Here is a 22,591-nt window from a genome sequence, read left to right on the forward strand (position 1 = left end):
CCAGCACCATACATTTTGACTTAGAATCTACAGCCCACCGAAACCAAACCACCCTTTTTAAAGAGCATTCCATCCCATCCCTGTAACCCTGCATTTCCCCATGGCTAACCCACCATGGGACAACGTAGCATGGCCAATCCATGCGAACCTGCACATCTTTGGGTTGTGGGAGGAAACCCACGCAGACACTGGGAGAATGTGCAAACTCCACGCAGACAGTTGCCTGAGGCTGGAATCAAACCCAGGTTCCTGGTGCCATAAGGTATCAGTGCTAACCATTGAGCCACCCAGTTGAGGTGGGCTCATTAAGTACATGCAAGGCTGAGATTATTAGATTTTTAATCAGTGATGGAATTCAGGGGTATGGAGAAAAGTGGAGTTGAGGGTAATCTCATTGAATGGCGAAGCAGATTGGATGGGAAAAATGGCCTGCATCTTCTCCTGCATCTTATAGTCTAAGCTCTGGAGCAGGTGGGACTTGAACCTGCACCTCCTGGCTCAGAAATAGGGATGCTACTGCCATGCTGTCAGAGCCGTAAACTCGACAGGGTGTATGTTCAGGAAAATAGATGCTGACACAGCATCACCCTGTTTGACCTTGAAGGAAGAGTCCCATTTCATTCCTTGCTTTCCCTTCAGCAGCTTCTTCAGAGATCTGCTCAGCTGTGCGACCCTGTAGCATTCTTTGTCACTTGCTTGGAAGGCTTCCGAGTATGATTAATGTCCATGAAACCAAAATCAATATTGCGTTTGTTGAAATTGTAAGCTAAATAGATTAAATGGACTCACTGCGATGTACTGCTCCTTTTTGGCTTGACTTGTCCTCTGTCCCATGATTAAAGGCTTCTCAACATGTAAAGGATTACGTGCTTTATTTCCCCGGCCTCCCACTTTGCTCCGCACAGGTTTATAGATAAATAAAATGTGGGGAAAGTTCATAAAATTCTCGTTGGAAGGGACCTGGAAGTATCCTGCTTTCTCTCTCTTTGGGCTTTCAGTCACTGAGGGCCATCAATCACTCTGAATCTGTGGAGTTAAGAAAACGATTAACAGAATGGGTTTAAGCAGCAGTAATACCAAGACGCTGCTAAATGTCAGACCCAATCATACACTCAGACAAGGTGAATTAATTATCAATGGTTTTAACTTTTATTATGGGGAGAATTGAATATTAATAATGAACCCATCCATCCGTGAGCCAATTTACACTGAAAGTGATGTATTTCAGTGATGCATATGCTCCTGAAAAAGTCACCTGTCTGCCTGGAAGGTGTAGAATTAGCACTGACTAACATTTCCAACCTCCTGTACTCTCAGAAACATCACTTGATCCTAAAGCATTGTTAGTGAGTGATCTTTGCAAGTGAGCGCTCCCTGTACTAGCTTTTGGGGAAATATACTGTAACGCATTGCACTGGATCATATTGCACTTCTCCTCACTTATAAAAGCAACCTTTTCCAGTTTGACAAATGTGCTGACGCCTCCACAATTACGGCTAAGCATCCCCAGCTGCATGCAAATCCCTTTCGACAGGACCCACTTTCCCGGACAAAGCATCTCGAGAAGAAAATGCTCAATTTGGCAATTACGCCTTAGTAATGCTGTCGCTGACAGGTGCTGCTGTCACTGCTCCCACTCAGCGGTAAGCAGTGTTTCAGGGAGGACCTGATGACAGTCCCTTTCCCTAAAGGCTAATTGCAATGCCACTGCACAGAGTTGGGGCTCAGCTGCTGCATGTTGTCACTGTGCCCACTGATGCCCCACCTGTCACGTGGTACAAACTCACCAGAAGACAGATCTGCTGCCACTCTCCTCTTTCCTGGTTGGGATCCACAAGACCTTCTTGGCCTAGGTGAGAGAGAAAAATGGTAGTTTAATGAGAAGAGGCTTTCGGTTTTACCAAGATGCACTTTCCTTGCAGGTGCCAGTTATGGCAGACATTGTTGCAGAGATGACGAGGAGGACCTGGATGCTTGGTCCTACTCCTTTGAGATCCTAAGCTTTTCTCCCACCATGTCCTTACGACATCATGGCATGCTAGCTCAATGGTCAGCACTGCTGCCTACCGGCACCAGGGATCTGAGTTCGATTCCACTGTTGGGTGACTGTGTGGAGTTTGCACATTCTCCCTGTGTCTGTGTTGGTTTCCTCCCACAATCCAAAGATGTGCAGGTTAGGTGGATTGGCCATGCTTACATTGCCCATTGTTTCAAGGGATGTGTGGATTAAGTGGGAAATGTAGGGTTATAGGGCGGGTCAGGGTGAGAATCTCTTCAGAAGGTTGGGATGGACCGAATGGCCTGCTTCCACACTCTAGGGATTCTATTCTATTCTGTCATCTTAATGGGTTACAATAAGGCATTCTTCAGCTCAAACCCATTCAGAACTGTGCATTCCTGTACAATAGATCAGATAAACTTGAAATAAAGACAGAAAACAAAGGCTTCATAAGGACACTACTTTTGAAACAAAAATGCAAAGTGCTGAAGAAACTCAGCGGGTCTGACTATCTGTGAAGAGAGAAACAGAATTAATGTTTCAAGTAGAGATTCTTCTTAAGAACAGATTACATTTGAAGAGCTTTAAAGAAAAAGATTTACAAAGATGTTGCCAGGGTTGGAGGATTTGAGATATAGGGAGAGGCTGAATAGGCTAGGGCTATTTTTCCTGGAGCTTTGGAGACTGAGGGGTGACCTTATAGAGATTTATAAAATCATGAAGGGAATGGATAGGGTAAATAGACAGGCACTTTTCCCTGGAGTGGGGGAGTCCAGAACTAGAGGGCATAGGTTGAGGGTGAGAGGGAAAAGATATAAAAGATATAAAAGGGGCAACTTTTTCATGCAGAGGGTGGTACATATATGGAATAAGCTGCCAGAGGAAGCGGTGGAGGCTGGTACAATTGTGGCATATAAAAGGCATCTGGATGGGTATATGAATAGGAAGGGTTTGGAGGGATATGGGCCGGGTGTTGGCAGGTGGGACTAGATTGGGTTGGGATATCTGTCAGCATGGACGGGTTGGACCGAAGGGTCTGTTTCCGTGCTGTATGCCTCTATGACTCTATAACACTAAGTTTAGAAGTTTGTTGGGTTGGACTTATTCTGTTAAACTTAAGTCCTACATAGCCTAGATTACCAATGAGTTATCTTCATTAGTCTGATGACAGGCTTTCATTTCCCCCTCCCCCCCTCCCCCCAAAAGAATGTAAAATCAATTTTTGTCATTTTGGTTAGAACGTTAATTTGTTCACCTTCAGGTGATTAAGGAAGCAATTTGTGACATCTCTGCATAATTTATACATCACTTCTTCAGTAAAAATGGATATGGTTCATTCTCCAACACCTCATTTACAGAGTTATGGAGTCATACAGCACAGAAGAGGCCTTTCGGCCCATTGAGTCTACACCTATCGACACAAAACCCACTTGGCCCGTAGTATTTCAAGGGCCCATCTATGTACTTTAGAAGAACCATGATCATTCAGGAGAGGATTGTGGTTGTGGATTTCCCCTCCTGATTGTTCAGGTATACAATGTCGCGGTTTGTTGAACTGTAGAGAGCTGTAATGCACCAGGTTTAATTTGAGAGCACAGTTAGCTGACCTTACCGGGGGCAAAACACTGCAGGTAATCTCATCCACCCTGCACTGGCAAAGAGGGAGAATTTATCCCATCTCCTCACTCCTCAATGTTATTCAAAAAGATTCCCTCCCGCCCTTTGCTATAAAGTGCACAATAAAGTATACAAGATGAGGGTCAATTCCCCTGTACCTGCCGAAACGTCTTATTTAGAGAGCCTCACGGTGAATTCCCATACAGTCATAGTCAAAGAGGGGACAGTCTATCAAGTCTGCATTGGTCAGAAACAAGACAGCTGTTCTCAGCTCATTTCTCAGCACTTGGCTCACAGCTTTGTTTTCTTGGCATTGTAAGTGTGCATCTAAATGCTTCTTAATTATTCAAAATCACCATCTCCGTCATTCCTGCAAATGCACTGGAGTTGACGGAGACAGACAGTCAGCAGCTTTAAACCTGGAGGGTTCCTGCCTCTCCCATTCTTACAGGCAGTGAGTTCCAGACTCCCCCCAGCCTCTGGGTGAAAGAGAACTTCCTCCCATCTCCCTTAAACCTCCTGTCCCTTACCTTAAATCTATTCCCCCCCCCACCCTGGTCACTTATCCCTCCACCAAAGGGAGAAGTTTCTTCCTTCCTCCTCTGTCTATGTCCCTCGTAGTTTTGAACATTTAAACCACAGTCTCCACTGCTGCAAGGAAAACGACTCCAGTCTGTCCAATCTCTCTTCATTACCGAAGCGCTCAACTCCCAGGCAATGTCCTGGTAAATCTCCTCTGCACCCTCTCCAGTGCGATCACATCCCTCCTATAGTGTGGATTCCAATTTATCCTCCAAATGATTCTCCACTTTCCCTTGTTTCATAAAAAGCCAAGCTGCCATTGTCCCAGAGGAGCCTAAGGCTGCTCTCTCATTAGAAACAGCACATGAGGAGTTTGACCTAGGGGTCACCACATTTCAGACAAAGGAGTGGGGTCACGATTGTGGGAGCTTTGTGGTGTCCTCAGCCGGTGTGGGAAGAAACCCTGGCAGAATGAGTGTTGAGTCAAAAAGTGTGGTGTTGGTAAAGCACAGCAGGTCAGTCAGCATCTGCGGGGCAGGAGAGTCAGGGACTACTGGTACATTCCTGATGAAGGGCTGATGCCTGAAACATTGATTCTCCTGCTCCTCGGATGCGGCCTGATATGCTGTGCTTTTCCAGCACTGCACTCTCAACTCTGACTCCAGCATTTGCAGCCCTCACTTTCTCTTAGAAAGAGTCTTTCTGCCCTGCTGTGGGCTATTTTGCTCCTGGAATGAGAAGGAGGTGTTATGGCAGGTGAAAGTGGGCAGCGTAGCTATCAGTGCATCAGGTGAGTAGGCAGCACAGTGGGCATGCAGGGTTAGAGCGAGGAGTGCAGGGAGTGGAGTGAGGCTAGATGTTGCAGGCAGGAGTGAGAGAGGTGGAGTATGTGGCCTGGTAGGAGGTGGGTGCTGTACCTGAGCCATACCGGAGAGAAGATGGTGGAACTTACGCTGGTGGGGTGGGGCAAGTCGATGAGGCAGTCCACCAGACCTGTAGTTGCTTGGGAGAGATTGCAGGGTGGATAGGTTGTAGGTGGTAGGTGAGTTGACCTTGAACTGTATTGACACTGCCAGTAATTGCAAAAGTGGAAAGTGTTCCATTCTCAGGCTTGGCATCACTCATCTTAATGAGCACAGAAACGAGAACGCAAACTCAATATAACCTAACTGTGCAGTGAATGTAAAATCTCTGTGCATTGGGAAGCTCATTCAGAATGCAATGTTTATATTATTGGTATGCGACCGAAAATATCTCTGAATTAATGCTGTGGGACTGTTATGCTATGCTGCGAGCTGTGTTGTATTGAAAGGTTTCAGTCCTGTTTCACTGCCTTGTCTCTGACCCTCAGCTTTGCTCGAGAATCATCGACACTGTTCAGCGCTTTTTGTCCTCTTCAGTATTCTGAGCAGACACACACTGCAGCAAACTGGACCTGCACTCCTCTCATTACCTCACTGGGACCTTTCTTTTTTATCTTCAGTGAAATTGAGCTTTTTGTCAAAAATTGTCCGAGCTGCTCACAAAATCAGTTAACAGGGAGGCACCAGCAGTGACTTTTCTCTCGAGCGATTTGATTCTCGCACGTTCTCTGAGATTGCAGTGTGCACAAATGAAGGACAGGAGAGTCAGCCTTCGGCTGATGGACTCAGTGTTGAAGTAGCTACACTGCTGCCCATCACATTTTGCAGAGAGGCTGTGCTGAAACGTGTAATTGTCAGACGCAGCTTTCGAGTGCGCCTCCAGAGATAAAGATTGAAAGTGGATATTCTGATGAAAAGTTAATCCGGGCTGAATTGATTCATGAGTTTGCAATGAAACTTGTTAAAAATCATATATGAGAGCTATAGTGGGGATTGCATTATGAGTTTGACAGACACTTTCTTGTCTTTATCCAGGATTGTCAGTGATTAAAATGGGGGATTGTTTCCAGGAAAATGTTTATTTTTGATAATTCTTCTTAATATTCCTTACAACTTTGAACAAAAGGCTTTCCACTTAGAAGAGTTATGTTTCTCAGCAGCCAGACAAATTTTATTTTGGGTGAATTTATTAGAATGCAAGGTATTTGCTGATGTCAAGATAACCTGTTTGGGTCTTTTCTTTTCATGAGGGTTTCTCTAGCCAGACCAGTATTTATTGCCTCATCCCTAATTGCCCAGAGGCAGTTAAGAGTCAACCACATTGCTGTGGGTCTGGGGTTACATGTAGGCCAGATCAGGTAAGGATGGCAGATTCCTCTTCTCAAAGGCATTAGTGAACCAGATAGGTTTTGCAAGACAATCGGCAATGGGTTTATGGTCATAATTAGACTCTTATTTCCAGATTATTAGATCCCCCTTGCAGCGAAGGTGCTGGATTGCTAATACAGAGCTCTCCACTGATTCAGTGGTGTTGTGAAAGATAACTGAGGAGCAGCTTGGAGGCACAGTGTGATGGAAACTTGCAGTGTCATGGATAGGACAATAGCTAGGATCCTGACTGCAGGCTGGCACTAAATGTAGGCTCCATTCCCTGTCGCATAGTGGTAGGTCAGTTCAAAACTAATCTCGGTGACAATGGAGTTTGCATCAATTGGTGTAACAACCCATTTGGTTCACTCTTGCCTTTTGGGAAGGAAATCTGCCATCCTTATCTGGTTTGGCCTGCACAAGACTCCAGATCCACTGCAATCCATTGTTGTCTCTGAACTGCCCTCTGAAATGGGCTCAAAAGCAGAAATTGTGAGAAAAGCTCAGCAGTATCTAGCAAAATCTGTGGAGATTTTCCAGCAATTTCTGTTTTGGTTCCTAGTTTACAGCATCCTCGGTTTTTTTTTTAAGGTTTTCACTCCGTCATGGGCTAGCGGGCCATTCACTTCAAGGGACAATTAGGGATGGGCATCAAATGCTGGCCTTGCCTGTGACATCTGACACCCCATAATATAAACAAGGGAGAAGTTGGCTGAAGAGAGACATTCTCAGAAACCTCGGGCTATTTTGCCTGTCCTTTATCCTGACTGTATTTCGTATGTAGGATACCTGGACAGTGGGCGGCACAGTGGTTAGCACTGCTGCCTCACAGCGCCAGAGACCTGGGTTCAATTCCCACCTCAGGCGACTCTCTTGTGTGGAGTTTGCACATTCTCCCCGTGTCTGCGTGGGTTTCCTCCGGGTGCTCCGGTTTCCTCCCACAATCCAAAAATGTGCCGGTTAGGTGAATTGGCCGTGCTGAATTGCCGGTAGTGTTAGGTGAAGGGGTAAATGTAGGAGTATGGGTCTGGGTGGTATACGCTTTGGCGGGTCGGTGTGGACTTGTTGGGCCAAAGGGCCTGTTTCCACACTGTAAGTAATCTAATCTAAACAGGGCAAGAGAGAAATTAGTGACCAAAACATATAATTGTCTTATGTTTTGGGAAAGCAGATCTCAGGATATAAGAACACATCCAAAAAAAACAGGCGTACGCAGGAGTGTTGGTTAGCGTCACGAAATACATTGAAGTGCTTGTTAGAAAATTAAAACCAATCTGCTTTGAACCTCAAGCTTGAGTGAGCTGCTGTTACTGCAGCCTTCTGAATGTTCTCATTTCCAGAATCAGCAGTCTCTCTGATCTCCCTCAATGAGATTGCCAATTTAGCATCAATTTATGTTGAATTGCAGGGGAATAGGGTTGGGGCCGCCAGAACAGATTCTGTGATCGAGATTTTTAATCCCATTACTGTGCAAGACTTCTGTCGAGATTTTCACAAAGGACAGAGTGTCGCCATGTCTGAAAAATAAACAAAGCAACCTAAATTCGTCATGATTACAAAGCTCTGTTTTCTTGGATGCTAAATTGAAGTGTGATGAGGTCAGAATGCCTTGTCTCACTGTCTTTGACCTTGCATTGCAATCCAAGACAACAGGCTAAATCTGTGCTGGGAATGCAGAAACTCAGTACACATGATTCATAAAGGATTGATAAAGATTATGTATAAAAACAAAATACTGTGGACTCTGGAAATTGGAAGCAAGCACAGTGAATGCTGGAAGAACTAAACAGGTCTGGCAGCATCTGTAGAGAGTCTCGCTGAGGAGATGCCAGTGTTGGACTGGTGTAGACCAAGTTAAAAATCACACAACATCAGATTTATTTGGAAGTACGAGCTTTCGGAGCCCTGTTCCTTCGTCAACAACCTGTCACCTGATGAAGGAGCAGCGCTCTGAAAGCTAGTGCTTCCAAATAAACCTGTTGGACTATAACCTGGTGTTGTGCCATTTTTAACTCCGAAGAGAGTGTGAGAGAGAGAGAGACAGACAGACAGACAGAGTTAACATTTCGACTCTTCTTCAGAACAATGAGTAGTTCGTGTTATTCTGTGCAAAGATCTGTTGAAGCAATCACATTTGAACAAGGCAAAAGTGAGGACTGCAGATGCTGGAGATTAGAGTCAAGCTTAGAGTGGTGCTGGAAAAACACAGCAGGTCAGGCAGCATCTGAGGAGCAAGAAAATTGACATTTCGGGCACAAAGCCTGCATCATTCCTGATGGAGGGCTCCTGCCCGAAACGTCGATTTTCCTGCTCCTCAGATGCTGCCTGACCTGCTGTGTTTTTCCAGCACCACTCTCATCTTGACATTTGAACAAGGATCTGAAATGTAAATGGCAGTACATAAGGAGATGAAGCACCTTATTTGTGAAAAGGAGCCAACAGTCTCAGGGGCAGCAAAATAAAACAAAGAATTGTGGAAATCTGGAATAAAACAGAAATTGCTGGAGAAATTCAGCAGGTCTGGCAGCACCTGTGGAGATGCACAATGTTAACTTTGTTTTCTCTCATCAAGGAAGAGTATATCGGTGGACAACCACAGTCCGGAGACTTTTATTTATATTTGCAATCATATATTTTATTCAAAATTATCAATAAGTGCATTACAGAAAAGTTGAAGACAAGTGATAGATGGAAAACAATAAGGGAAAATCATGGTTTATGCACTTTGGTAGGAAAAGGAGTGTAGACTATTTTCTAAGCGGTGAAAGGCTTCGGAAATCTGAAGCACAAAGAGACTTGGGAGTCCCACTTCGAGATTATCCAGGTTAACATGCAGATTCAGTTGGCGGGTAGGAAGGATGAGGGAACATCTGATTGAAATTTATACAGAATACTGAGAGGCGTGGAGAGGGTGGACGTGGAGAAGATGTTTCCAGTAGTAGGAGAAACGAGGATCTGAAGGCACAGCCTCAGAATAAAAGGATGACACTTTAGAACTGAAATGAGAAGAGATTTCTTCAGCCAGTAATAAAACCATAGCGATGTACAGCACAGAACCAGACCCCTTCAGTTCAACTCGTCCATGCTAACCAGATATCCTAAATGAATCCAGGCCCATTTGCCAGCAATTGGCCCAATTCCCTCTAAGCCCTGAATCTGTGCAGAGGGCTGCAGAGGCCAACTTATAGAGATGTACAGCATGGAAACAGACCCTTTGGTGCAATCTGTCCACGCCGACCAGATATCCCAACCCAATCTAGTCCCACCGGCCAGCACCCAACCCATATCCCTCCAAACTCTTCCTATCCATATACCCATCCAAATGCCTTTTAAACGTAATTGTACCAGCCTCCGCCACTTCCTCTGGCAGCTCATTCCATACACGTACCACCCTCTGTGTGAGAAAGTTGCCCCTTAGGTCTCTTTTATATCTTTCTCCTCTCACCCTAAACCTTTGCCCTCTAGTTCTTGACTCCGCGGCCCCAGGGAATAGACTTTGCCTATTTATCCTATCCATGTCCCTCATATTTTTGAAAAGCTCTATAAGGTCACCTCTCAGCCTCCGACACTCCAGGGAAAACAGCCCCAGCCTGTTCAGCCTCTCCCTATAGCTCAAATCCTCCAACCCTGGCAACATCCTTGTAAATCTTTTCTGAACCCTTTCAAGTTTCACAACACCTTTCCAATAGGAAGGAGACCAGAATTGCACGCAATATTCCAACAGTGGCCTAACCAATGACCTGTACAGCCGCAACATGACCTCCCAACTCCTGTACTCAATACTCTGACCAATAAAGGAAAGCATACCAAAAGCCGCCTTCACTATCCTATCTACCTGCGATTCCACATTCAAGGAGCTATGAACCTGTACTCCAAGGTCTCTTTGTTCAGCAACACTCCCTAGGACCTTACCATTAAGTGTATAAGTCCAGCTAAGACTTGCTTTCCCAAATTGCAGCACATCGCATTTATCTGAATTAAACTCCATCTCAGCCCATTGGCCCATCTGATCAACATCCCTTTGTAATCTGAGGTAACCCTCTTCGCTGTCTACTTCACCTCCAGTTTTGGTGTCATCTGCAAACTTAATAACTCTACCTCTTATGCTCACATCCAAATCATTTATGTAAATGACAAAAAGTAGAGGGCCCAGCACCGATCCTTGTGGCACTCCACTGGACACAGGCCTCCAGTCTGAAAAACAACCCTCCACCACCACCCTCTGTCTTCTACCTTTGAGCCAGTTCTGTATTGAAATGTCTAGTTGTTCCTGTATTCCATGAGATCTAACCTTGCTAATCAGTCTCCCATGGGGAACTTTGTTGAATGCCTTACTGAAGTCCATATCGATCACATATACCGCTCTGCCCTCATCAATCTTCTTTATTAGTTCCTCAAAAAACTCAATCAAGTTTGTGAGACATGATTTCCCAAGCTCAAAACCATGTTGACTATCCCTAATCAGTCCTTGTCTTTCGAAATAGATGTACATCTGTCCCTCAGGATTCCCTCCAACATCTTGCCCACCACCGACATCAGGCTCACTAGTCTATAGTTCCCATTGAGTGCCTTTAAGACCAAGATAGATAGGTTCTTGATTGGTAAGGGAATCAAGGGTTACAGGGAGGAGGTTAGAGGATGGGGTTGAGGAACATGTCACCCATGATTGACTAGTGGAGTAGATCCGATGGGCTGAATGGCCTAATTCTGCTCCTTTTCCTTCTGGTCTAAGTCAGATATTGCAGAAGATCCAATGTGTGTACACCTATTGTTTAGAGAGAATGGGTAGAATTAACTCCATTTCACTTCATCACTTCAGGGATCCCTTTTTAGTGTGAATTGTCAGGCTGGAACTAGGGGGGAGGAAATGCTGAATTGAGTCAATCAAGTCTACATATAGACAAGCCACCAAAATGCAAACAATTGAATAAGAATAGCAACCAGAGGAGGCCATTCGGCCCCTCAAACCTGTTCCCCCATTTAATAGGATCGTGGCTGATTCAACATTCCTCACATCCACTTTCCTGCTCTTTTCCCTTAACACTTTATTCCCTGACTGATCAAGAATCAATCTACCCAGCCTTAAATATATACAAGGACTTTACCCCCACAGCTCTCTCTGAGACAAGGAGTTCCAAAGACTCTCAACCCTCTGAGAGAAGAAATTCCTCCCCATCTCAGTCTGAAATTGGTGCCCCTTTATTCTGAGACTGTACCCTCTGATCCTAGCCTCTCCCATGAGGGGGAAACATCCTCTCAGTATTGACCCTGTCAAGCCCCTTATGAATCCTATATATTTCAATGAGATCACCCCTCATTCTTCGAAACTTCAGTGAGTAGAATCCCGGCCAGTTTAAACTTTGCTTATAAGACAATCCCTCTCATACTAGGGATCATCCTTGTGTACCTTCCCTGATATGCTTCCAATTAATTATTTTTTTCTTAAATAAGAGGTCCAAAACTGTTCTCAGTACGCCAGACATGGTCTCCCCAGCACCTTGTACAGTTGCAGTAAGACTTCCCCACTCTTATACTCCAGTCCCCTTGAAATAAGAACCAACATTTCATGAGCCTACCTAATTACCTGCTGCACCTATGTGCTAACTTTGTGTTTAATGTACAAATTCCGCCCCCCCCCCGTCCCTTTGTGTTGCAGCTGTCTGCAGTCTTTCTACATTTAAGTAATAATGTTCTTTGTTCTCCCTTCCAGAATGAAGAACTTCACATTATTCTCTACTTGCCAACATTTTGCGCACTCACTTAACCTGTCAATATTTCCCTGTATGCTGTTTGTGTCCCTCTCATTCCTGATGAAGAGCTCCTGCATAAAACATCGATTTTCCTGCTCCTCGGATGCTGCCTGACCTACTCTGTGCTTTTCCAGCACCACGCTCTCAACTCCCTCTCATAACGTGCCTTTCACCACTACATTCACTTCCTTCCTCCAAGCCATTAATATGTATTGGTCACAGTTGCGGTCTCAGCACTGATCCCTGTGGAACCCACTGGTTATGGGTCACCAATTGGAAACGGACCCCTCCCTCTGACTCGCTGCCCATCAGCCAATTCTCTATCTACGCCAATATACTACCTCCAACACCATGGGCTCATATCTCATGAAGAAACTTTTGGTGAGATCCCTTGTCGAATGCCTTCAGGAAGTCCAAATACAACATATCTACTGGTACCCCTCTATCCACTGTGGTACATGAGTCTAACACAGAAAATGCTGGAGAAACTCAGCAGCACCTGAGAAGAAAGATGCAGAGTTAATATTTCAAGTCCAGTATGACTCAGAGTACTAGAGAAGAGTCACACTGGACTCAAAACATTAACTCTGGTTTTCTCTCCACAGATGCTACTGGACCTGCTGAGTTTCTCCAGCATTATCTGTGATCGTTTCAGATTTCCAGCATCTGACTTACTTTGCTTTTATGGGCATCGAAAGGTTCCTATCTGGATGCATCACAGCAATGTTATGGCAACTGCTGTTCCCAACACTGCAAGACATACAGAGAGCTGTGAACCCAGCCCAGTCCATAAGGCAAACTAGCCTCCAATCCATTGACTCCATCTATACGTCCTACTGCCGTGGGAAAGCAACTGACATCATCAAAGACCCCTCCCATCCCAGTTATACTCTCTTCCACCATCTTCCACTGGGCTGAAGATACAAACGTTTGCATACACGTATGAAGAGATTCAGGAACAGCTTCTTCCCCGTTGTTATCAGACTTTTGAATGGACCTCTTTAATAGTAATGTTGATCTCTCTCTGCACCTTCTTGGCAGCTGGAACACCCCGTTCTGTTACCCTGATGCACTTGTATAGCACCATCTGCCTGTAAAGCACATAAGACAGCACTTTTCACTGTACATTGCTACATGTGACTGTAACAAATCAAATCAAATCTAATCTAATGCATCACCAATAGCCTGACATAATCACCATTGGTGAATTGGAGGTGCCGGTGTTGGACTGGGGTGTACAAAGTTACAAAACACACAACACCAGGTTATAGTCCAACAGGTTTAATTGGAAGAACTAGCTTTCCAGAGCGCTGCTCCTTCATCAGGTGATTGTGGAGGACACAATTGTAAGACACAGAATTTATAGCAAAAGTTTACAGTGTGATGTAACTGAAATTATACATTGACAAATACCTTGGTTGTTTGTTAAGGCTCTCATCTGTTAGAATGACCATGATAGTTTCACTTCTTTCGTATGTAAATCACAAAACGTTTTTTTAAAAGTTACATTCTCAGGTTAACTGCTTTTAAAAAAACGTTTTGTGATTTACATACGAAAGAAGTGAAACTATCATGGTCATTCTAACAGATGAGAGCCTTAACAAACAACCAAGGTATTTGTCAATGTATAATTTCAGTTACATCACACTGTAAATTTTTGCTATAAATTCTGTGTCTTACAATTGTGTCCTCCACAACCACCTGATGAAGGAGCGTCACTCCGAAAGCTAGTGCTTCCAATTAAACCTGTTGGACTATAACCTGGTGTAGTGTGGTTTGTAACATAGGTGAAGGGCATTTTCCCAGAAGATAAGACCAGTAAAACTGCTAATGACATGTCCTGGTCTGGTCGCCTTTTATGCATCAGAATGAAGCTGTAGTGTGACCAGTGCATTCATCTCCAAGTGTTACTGGGTTTTTTTCAATGGATGTTTCTTCTGGGTTAGCAGTAACTTTGGGGAAAGTCATTTTGCAGAGTAAGGCCGGTGAACCAAAAGATTTTGCCATTTGATTGGCGATTGAATTTTTCAAGATATTTTCAGGTATCTGTAAGTGACAGTCCTTTCCTTAATTTAAAAATAAGTCATTCGAGCAGTTCAACACTGACTTTGAAATAATTAAGTACATCATAAAATTAATTCAGGTTCCAGATACATGGACCTGACATTTTGATATATCTAAGTACAAGCCCATGGGATTGTAGCTGTCCACACAAAGTAATTATTTGAGACAAAACTGGTAATCACAGAAGTTAATTACATTTAGTGTTTAAATTAGTTTGATACGGTGAGTTTCAGATGGTCTAACTTTTACTGATAACGTGCATCATTTAAATGTTTGCAGTAGAAGTGACAGAAATATGTTGAATTGAACCATGTACTTACATAACATCATGACAAACATCCTTTCCAGGCTTTAATGCGCAAATTGTAGGGAACAAGGCAAAGAATGGCTGAGAGAAAGTGAGGACAGCAGATGCTGGAGATGAGAGTCAAGAGTGTGGTGCTGGAAAAACACAGCAGGTCAGGCAGCATCCGAGGAGCAGGCGAATCGACATTTCGGGCAAAAGGGTTTCCTGATAAAGGGCTTTTGCCCGAACTGTTGATTCTCCTGCTCTTCGGATGCTGCCTGACCTGCTGTGTTTTTCCAGCACCACACTCTTGATATCGTACTTACACCTTGCCACCAGAGGAGGTGCCCAAATGTTCCCACTAATGGATGCTGGTCCCGTAGGGTGATGTGTTTATACAATCAGCCTCCATTGTACATAGAGGTACGGGAATTGGCAACTGGAAAAGTCAGCAGGAAGATCTTATAGCGTATCAAGGACATTTTGAGATTTCAGCAAACACCCTTTTATTGATTAAATCCTGTTGCATTGACACAGGTTCACTATTGACATTAAATGTCATGCTCTGTCAGGAACTGGTTGTTAATTGTTTCTGTGAATCAGCGTGATGGAATGGAGAACTCAGCTATTTCACTCAAGCTAACCACTCAGTTCCAGAGGAAATTGCCAGATTCCTGAAACTGATCTTCAAAGCTTGTCCTTTCTCTAGTGCGGTCGACCCAGCAGTGGCTGGATATTCTGAATGAATAAGCGTACACAGAAGTTTCAGGATTAACAATGTTCAGCAGTTCTCAAAGGAATGTTTCCAATATTCTGGGTCAATTCGGGAACAAGTTGGAAGGAGTCTGTGATGGGTCCCATGCCACAACATTGGCGTTTGCTTGAGAACTCCACTACCACCTACATTTAGCTCCTTTGAGATTCACAGATGTTGGCACTGCTGAAATTATAATGAAGGGATTTACTCCATATGTAAGCAGAGATTAAGCACCTTGCATCTGAACATATTGATTTCCTTTGCCTTCTGAAACACAGACTATGGCTTGAATGAGCGGAGAATGGTATTGTAGGTTTCCTACACAATAGAACAATAATTTCATTTTAACACCAGGTTGACCTGCTTCAATCTCATTAATGAATTGATTTTTTTTTGTTTAAACAATTTCAATATAAGCAGTTTTGTTTCACAAGTCACAATTGTTAATTGAAATACTTTGGGTTTTTTTAAAATGTTGAATGTATGGTACAAGTTAAAGTTAGTGTTGAATTGTGCGCATCGCATAGAAATGTTAAAGGGGTCCTTGACTGTTAGTCCACGTTTTAAAACTGGGTCACCTTTACAAAGTCAGTGGATTTCTCCTTGTTCTGACTTAGCAGATGAGCATGGAGGCACTAACCACACACAATAGATTGGTTAACACAAGAACATGTATGTTAATTTATTGAGGATTTGAGAAGTGTTACACAGGTGGAGAACTTGTTCACATGGCTGACACAGACTCAATAACTTTGTACATTAGATCATTTGCCAGCTAGCGACGTGTATCAAAAACAGAAGCATACCCACGCAAAGGTACATCACAACAACAGCATCAACAGATTCTTGAGCCTCATGGTAACAGTACTGAGGGGGTACCACAAGGCGCAGTGGGGAAAGGCCACTGTCTGAGGTCATTCCGCTAAAGTTAAATGGCATTTGTTCAGTTATTGGACCCTCCTTGTGCTTCAAATGCTTGTAAATATAATCTTGTGCAAGAGACACTTTTGGTTTTTTTGTTGGAAAGAGTCAAACTCCAGTGTTTGTTTGGTTCCTTGATATGCTATTGTACGAAACTGAACTGCATTTGTGACCAAGTATACACAAACATAAGTATATAAGTTAGCTCGCTGAGCTGGAAGATTTGTTTTCAGACGCTTCATCACCATGAATAGGTAACATTATCAGTGAGAGTTTCCTGGAAATGACATCACTCACCTTAAGAAACCAAGACCTATAATTAGAGAGATGGGACATACCACAAGCACTTCACCGGAGACTCTCACTGATGATGTTACCTAGTCATGGTGACAAGAGGTCTGAAAACAAACCTTCCAGCTCAGCGACCTAACTTACATACTTATCATCAACCTGAACTATAAATCTTCTCAAAAATCGCGATATACAAAGATATTTTTGTGAATAACATATGTTTTGAAATTAAAAAAAAGATAGTTTTTTTTTCCTGCTTGTCTGTCAGATGAGACTTTAAAATTGAGATCCCAAACTGCTCAAAAACAAGAAAACAAGTTGCTGGAGAAACTCAGCAGATCTAGGAGAAAGTGAGGACGGCAGATGCTGGAAATCAGAGTCAAAGGTGTGGTGCTGGAAAAGCACAGGTCAGGCAGCGTTCGAGGAGCAGGAGAGTTGACGTTTCGAGCATGAGCTCTTCATCAGGAATATGGGGGGGGGCAGCGGGGGGGCTGGGAGATAAATGGGAGGGTGGTGGGGCTTGGGGGATGGTGGCTGGGAAAGCGATAGGGAGATGAGGGTGGGTGGTGATGGTGATAAGTCAGAGTGGAGGATGGAGCGGAGTTGAAAAGGACAACAGATAGGACAGTTCAAGAGGGTGGTGCCAAGTCGGAGGGTTGGATCTGGGATAAGGTGGGGGGAGGGCAGATGAGGAAATTGGTGAAATCAACATTGACGCCGTGTAGTTGGAGGGTCCAAAGGCGGAAGATGAGGAATTCTTCCTCAAGGCGTCAGATGGCGAGAATTTGGCAGTCGAGGAGGCACAGGTCTTGCATGTCCTTGACAGAGTTGGAGGAGGCGTTAAAGTGTTCTGTCACAGGATGGTGGGATTGTTTAGTACGTGTGTCCCAGAGATGTTCTCTGAAACGTTCTGCAAGTTGGTGTCCTGTTTCCCCAATGTAGAGTAGACCACATCAAGAGCATTGGACACAGTAGATGAGGTGTTTGGATGTGCAGGGAAATCTCTGCTGGCTGTGGAAGGATCCTTTGGGGCCTTGGATCGAGGTGAGGGGGGAGGTGTGGGCTCAGGTTTTACACCTCTTGCAGTGGCAGGGGAAGGCGCCTTGAGTGAAGGGTGAGTGGGTGGGGGGGGAGGTGGGCGTGGACCTAGCGAGGTGGTCGTGGAGGAAGTGGTCTCTGCGGAATGCTGAAACTCATCAGGTCTGGCAGCATCTGTGGAGAGAGAAACAGAGTTAACGTTGTGAGTCCAGTGATGCTTCTTCAGAATCTGCTCTCCCAGTTCAACGTAATCGTTCTCATCTTGCTATTTAGGTGAAGGGCTAATTAAATCCTCCATGAATCCTACAACAATACTTATCTTCCATCACCATCCTAACAAACAGATCATCCAGTCATTATCACAGTGCTTTTAGAGGGAGCTGTTCACTGTGTTTTCTACACTGCAACAATTACAACAGTTGAAAAATATTTTATCGACTTCTGGTGATTGTGAAAGGTGCTATAGAAATTCATAAGAAATCAGAGCAGGAGTAGGCCATCTGGACCATTTACTCTGCCTTTCAATAAGATTGCGGGTTTTTTTCAGGGTTATTTTTACTGTTTGCAAAAATACTCACGAGCCGACAAAACACTGCTTTCCCGATTGGAAACTGTTCAACTGCTGAAGCCTACCCTGCAGCCAATACTTTCCTTCTTTGAACTCCTCACACTCTTCACCCTCCATTAAGGGAGAAAGTGGGGACTGCAGATCCTGGAGATCAGAGCATCTGAGGAGCAGGAAAATTGATGTTTCAGGCATAAGCTTTTCATCAGGAATTGAAGAGCTAATGCTCGAAACGTCGGCTCTCCCGCTCCTCGGACACTGCCTGACCGGCTGTGCTTTTCCAGTGCCACGCTTTTTCACACTCCAATAAGGAGTGACTTGATTGGGTTTGCACACTTATAAATCAGATTGTGGAGCAATTGTTTGTGGAGAAACAAAAGATTGCTATCTTCCACTTTACCGTATCAAATATTTGATATCTGAGTGAATAAAAATAAAATTACTTTGGAAATGAAAACAGAAATCTTTCCTTATCTTGTAGGCTTTCCCCAGGATGATGCAGCTGAGATCGCGGTGTCGACTGTGAAAGAATGGCTGACTGAGAAACAAGCTTTGGTATGTAACGTTTGTATGCTCCTCAGGAGAATTTGACCAGCGAACTATCAAACTGCTTTACATCATGGGTCGATTGTTTTGTGAATTGAGTTCTGCATTGGCTGAACCCAGCGTGGTTACTGAGCTTGAGACCTTTAGTGGTCAGTCCTAGCGGGGAGTTTATCAAATGAATTCTGAAGTGGTTACATTGAAGAGTCTTTCGGTCATCAATCTTAGAAGTAGGCGCCCTCGGGTGTCAAGTGATTGAAGTGTAACGCGAGGAGGTTAAACTCTATGGCCTAATATTCGTTTTTTTATCAAATAACAATCCCTATTGGATTACCCAATCCTCAAAAAAGCAGTAGATAAGAATTTTGCCTCTTTTGTCTTTAACTTAAAGCCAAGTGATTGTGTGCAATTCTTCTTTCATCCCTGGTTATTGAGGAGCATCATTATTTCTGACATTTGCTCTGTTGAAGTGTACCCTGAGATCAAAGTGATCCCAGGCTTGTTTCCAAGCATTGCAGCTCTTTATTTAGAATGTGCATTCTGTAACAGAACGATTTCCGTAGTGGTTTGCAAGTGGCTCCCTTCACCCAGCGTGAGTAAAGAGCCAAGTGAGTATTTTGCAGCTGATGTTGGTAACACGCCAAGGATTGCAACAGTCATGTTCTGAACCGAGACACAGTGGAGAAACATGATTATCGTCTCCCCTTCTGACCCCGTTTCTCAGTTCCTTAGACCAGGCCGCTGGATGTTAGGTGAAGGATGGAAGAAGCAAATTGGTGAGATGTCTGCTGCATGGCCTGTTGATGCTTACATTCTGAGCTGAGGTGGGATTTCCACCAGTTATTGTTCGCATCTGATGAAATGGATACTCCAAACAAAAAATGCTGGAGATCACAGCAGGTCAGGCAGGATCTGTGGAGAGAGAACAAGCTAACATTCCGAGTCTTAGATGACTCTTCATTAGAACTGATGTGAAATGTGGAGGGGACAGTATTTATGATATAGTGGAGGAGTTGGGAGTGGAGTGCGAGGCGAATAAAGATGTTGATAGTTCAAATTAATGGGAGTATGAGAATGGCAGAATAATGGTGTGTCTAAGTGCCAGACTGGAAAGAACAGACAGTCCCATTGGAGTGGGGGAGAGGGAAGAAAGGACACGGTGACAGAGAATGTAGCAAGTAAAGCTAAAAGAAAGGGAAGGAATGGGAGTGGGTTCACAATCCGTCGGTGTTGATCTCCGTATTCAGTCCAGAAGGTTGTAGAGTGCCCAGTCTGAAGATGAAATGTTGTTCCTCCAGTTTGTGCTGTGATTCACTGTGGAGCACTGTAGCATACCCAGGACAGGGTGGGCATGCGAGCAGAACACTGTGTTAAAATGACCGGCTACAGAAAGGTCGAGGTCATGCTTGCGCACAGACTGGAAGTGTTCTGCAAAGCAGTCACCCGGTCTGAGTTTGGTTTCTGTAATGTAGAGTAGGCCACATTGGCTGCAGCGAATACAATACACAAGATTAGAGGAGGTGCAGGTGAAATGTTGCTTCGCCTGGAGAGACTGTTTAGGCCCTTGGATAGTGAGCTCGGATGAAGAGGCATTTAGAGTCAAAATATTAGCTTGCTCTCTCTCCATGGATGCTGTCTGACCTGCTGTAATCTCCAGCATTTGTTGTTTTCAGTACTGATTCCAGCATCGACAGTGATTTGCTCTGAAATGGGCACTCCATTTCTGCCTAGTAACTCGCTGATCACCCAAATGGACCTAAGTAATGTGTCTGATGAAAGATCCCAAGATCAAGAATCCGATCTATCAGTTTATAGCAATAATAAAGGTCCCAGAGTGTTTGCCTGCACCTTCCCTCAATGTGACTATGGAATAAGTTGCAGTCTGAAGACATGTTGACAGATCTTCAGAAAAGATTTGTTCCCGTGTAAACAGTTTAGCAAAGAGAGATACTGTCTGTTTGCACGATGGTTTCACCAGTCTATATAACATGTCACTTGTGCATTGAAAAACATGTCAAAGGTCCATAAGGGACACTTGAACTGAATCTAATTAGGATCAGATGTTTGCACTGGTTCAGACAGCTCCAGAATGAATTTAATTCCGAGTTAATCCTGTAATTGCAAGGATGCCTTTTCAAATCAGATTCACTTTGATTTATGCAAATTCATAACAATTAGTTGGCTCTGCTTAATTTAGATTGACTGTTAATTCTAGTAAGCTTTAATCACCAGCCTGCAGCTAAATGATTTATGTTATTGTGCCAGACTCTGAATTACAGCTATTTATTTCATTTGCAACTTGCAAAGATTTACACAGAGCCCATCGTTGAGTTTTCTTTTTAGATTCACCTTTAGCTGCTCCAGAGAGTCTGCACTGATTCCTGTTTAGTGACTGAAGAAGGAATATACTGTTTTAAAATTGACCAGAATGTATACACTGGCCCCTTCCTTATTCCTTACATGTCCATAGACAATCAGTTACACGATGCAATTTCAATGCAGTGGAGGGAAATTACAATCCCAATGAAATCTCAATGCTTTGGGAAAACAATAGTGATGTGGGACTGAATGATGGGAGACCAGGTCCTTGCCCATGCAGAATGAGATGATGGATTTTCTTTGTTGAGTTCAGCTGTAAAGAATGCCGTAAAGGGGTCATGTAGCTCAATTGGCTGGATGGCTAGTTTGCAATGCCGAGTTTAATTCCCATACCGGCTCAGGTTACCATGAAGGCTTTGCCCTTACCTGAGGCGTGATGACCCTCAGGTTAAACTCCCCTCCAGTCGCCTCCCTGTAATGAGAGACTGCAGCCTTATGATCCTCTGGGACAATGGTGACTTCAACTTTATAGGCTGCTGTTTCCCCGTTGCCTTGGCAACATTAAACTAGATCGGCTTATTTCATTCTGTTAGTAAATCAAGTTTCCTGCACTTGTGAGATGGAGTGGTACTCAGTTTTATTTGTAAATAATGTAGCGTGGATGCCAGGTTTCATAGATTCAGAAAGATCCACAGCGTGGTGCTGCATGGGTGAAGTTGATTTTGATTCAATTTGATTTATTATTGTCACATGTACTGAGATACAGTGAAAAGTATTGTTTTGTGTGCTGTCCAGTCAAATCATACCTTACATAAGTACATCAGGGTCATAGAACAGAATGCAGAATATAGTATTACAGCTACAGAGATAGATCAACTTTAATATATATGAGAGGTCCGGTCATAAGTCTGATAACAGTGGGGAAGAAGCTGTCCTTGAATCTGTTGGTACATGTTTTCAAACTTTTATATCTACTCCCCGATGGAAGAGGGTGGACGAGAGTGTAACCAGGGTGGGAGGGATCTTGGATTAAGTTGCCTGCTTTCCCAAGGCAGCAGAGAATAGAGGCTTTATTACCACGTGCCAATCCCTCTAGTGGAGGGAAGGCTGGTTTTCGCGATGGACTGGGTCTGGGCTGTGTTCAGATCTCTCCGTAATTTCTTGCGGTTTTGGGCAGAGCAGTTACCATAGTGAGCTGTGGTGGACCCAGATAAGATGCTTTCTGTGTTGAATCTGTAACAATTGGGAAGGATCTGTGTGGATCAGAAGTTTGATCAGAATAGTTTGCTTTATTTGTTAGTGAGTAGTAACCGCAGCCACTGATTACTGAACCAGTTAAAGTTAGTCTGTACTAGTAGAAACAGTCCTAGTATTTCCCTTGTTGTGGACACCCCATGAAAGTAAATTGTTTCTGGCTACTTATCAACTCCTTTCCTTACCTTAGATACTTTGGCTGCATCACCTCTTATTTGTGTATAATGCAACAGATATCGGCCTCAACTGGGCAGTGTTTATTTTGATGTGACCATTTATCTGGTTTTATTTTGCTGATACAGACTTGCCATTAACCCTTCCTCAGCAATTTCAAACTAAAAGTTGTCTGTTTAAAACAGATCAAATCCATGCATTCTCAACTTAGTGGCCTGCACCTAGCTTTGAACTTGTGTGGCATTGTAAATAGAAAACAT

At 43.9% G+C, this 22,591-nt stretch overlaps 1 protein-coding gene across 3 annotated transcripts in view; it reads left to right on the forward strand.

The window, feature by feature from the left end:
• The window catches only part of macrod2 (mono-ADP ribosylhydrolase 2), a 945,224-nt gene that overhangs the window by 697,305 nt on the left and 225,328 nt on the right, over positions 1 to 22,591 (forward strand). For all 3 annotated transcript variants that reach the window (XM_072581522.1, XM_072581521.1, XM_072581520.1), the window contains one exon: positions 18,523 to 18,596. In XM_072581522.1, coding sequence (XP_072437623.1) covers positions 18,523 to 18,596 — 74 coding nt within the window. The remainder of the gene's footprint in view (positions 1 to 18,522; positions 18,597 to 22,591) is intronic.

This window comes from Chiloscyllium punctatum, chromosome 11 (genome assembly GCF_047496795.1).
Source record: "Chiloscyllium punctatum isolate Juve2018m chromosome 11, sChiPun1.3, whole genome shotgun sequence".
Classification (NCBI taxonomy): Eukaryota; Metazoa; Chordata; class Chondrichthyes; order Orectolobiformes; family Hemiscylliidae; genus Chiloscyllium; species Chiloscyllium punctatum.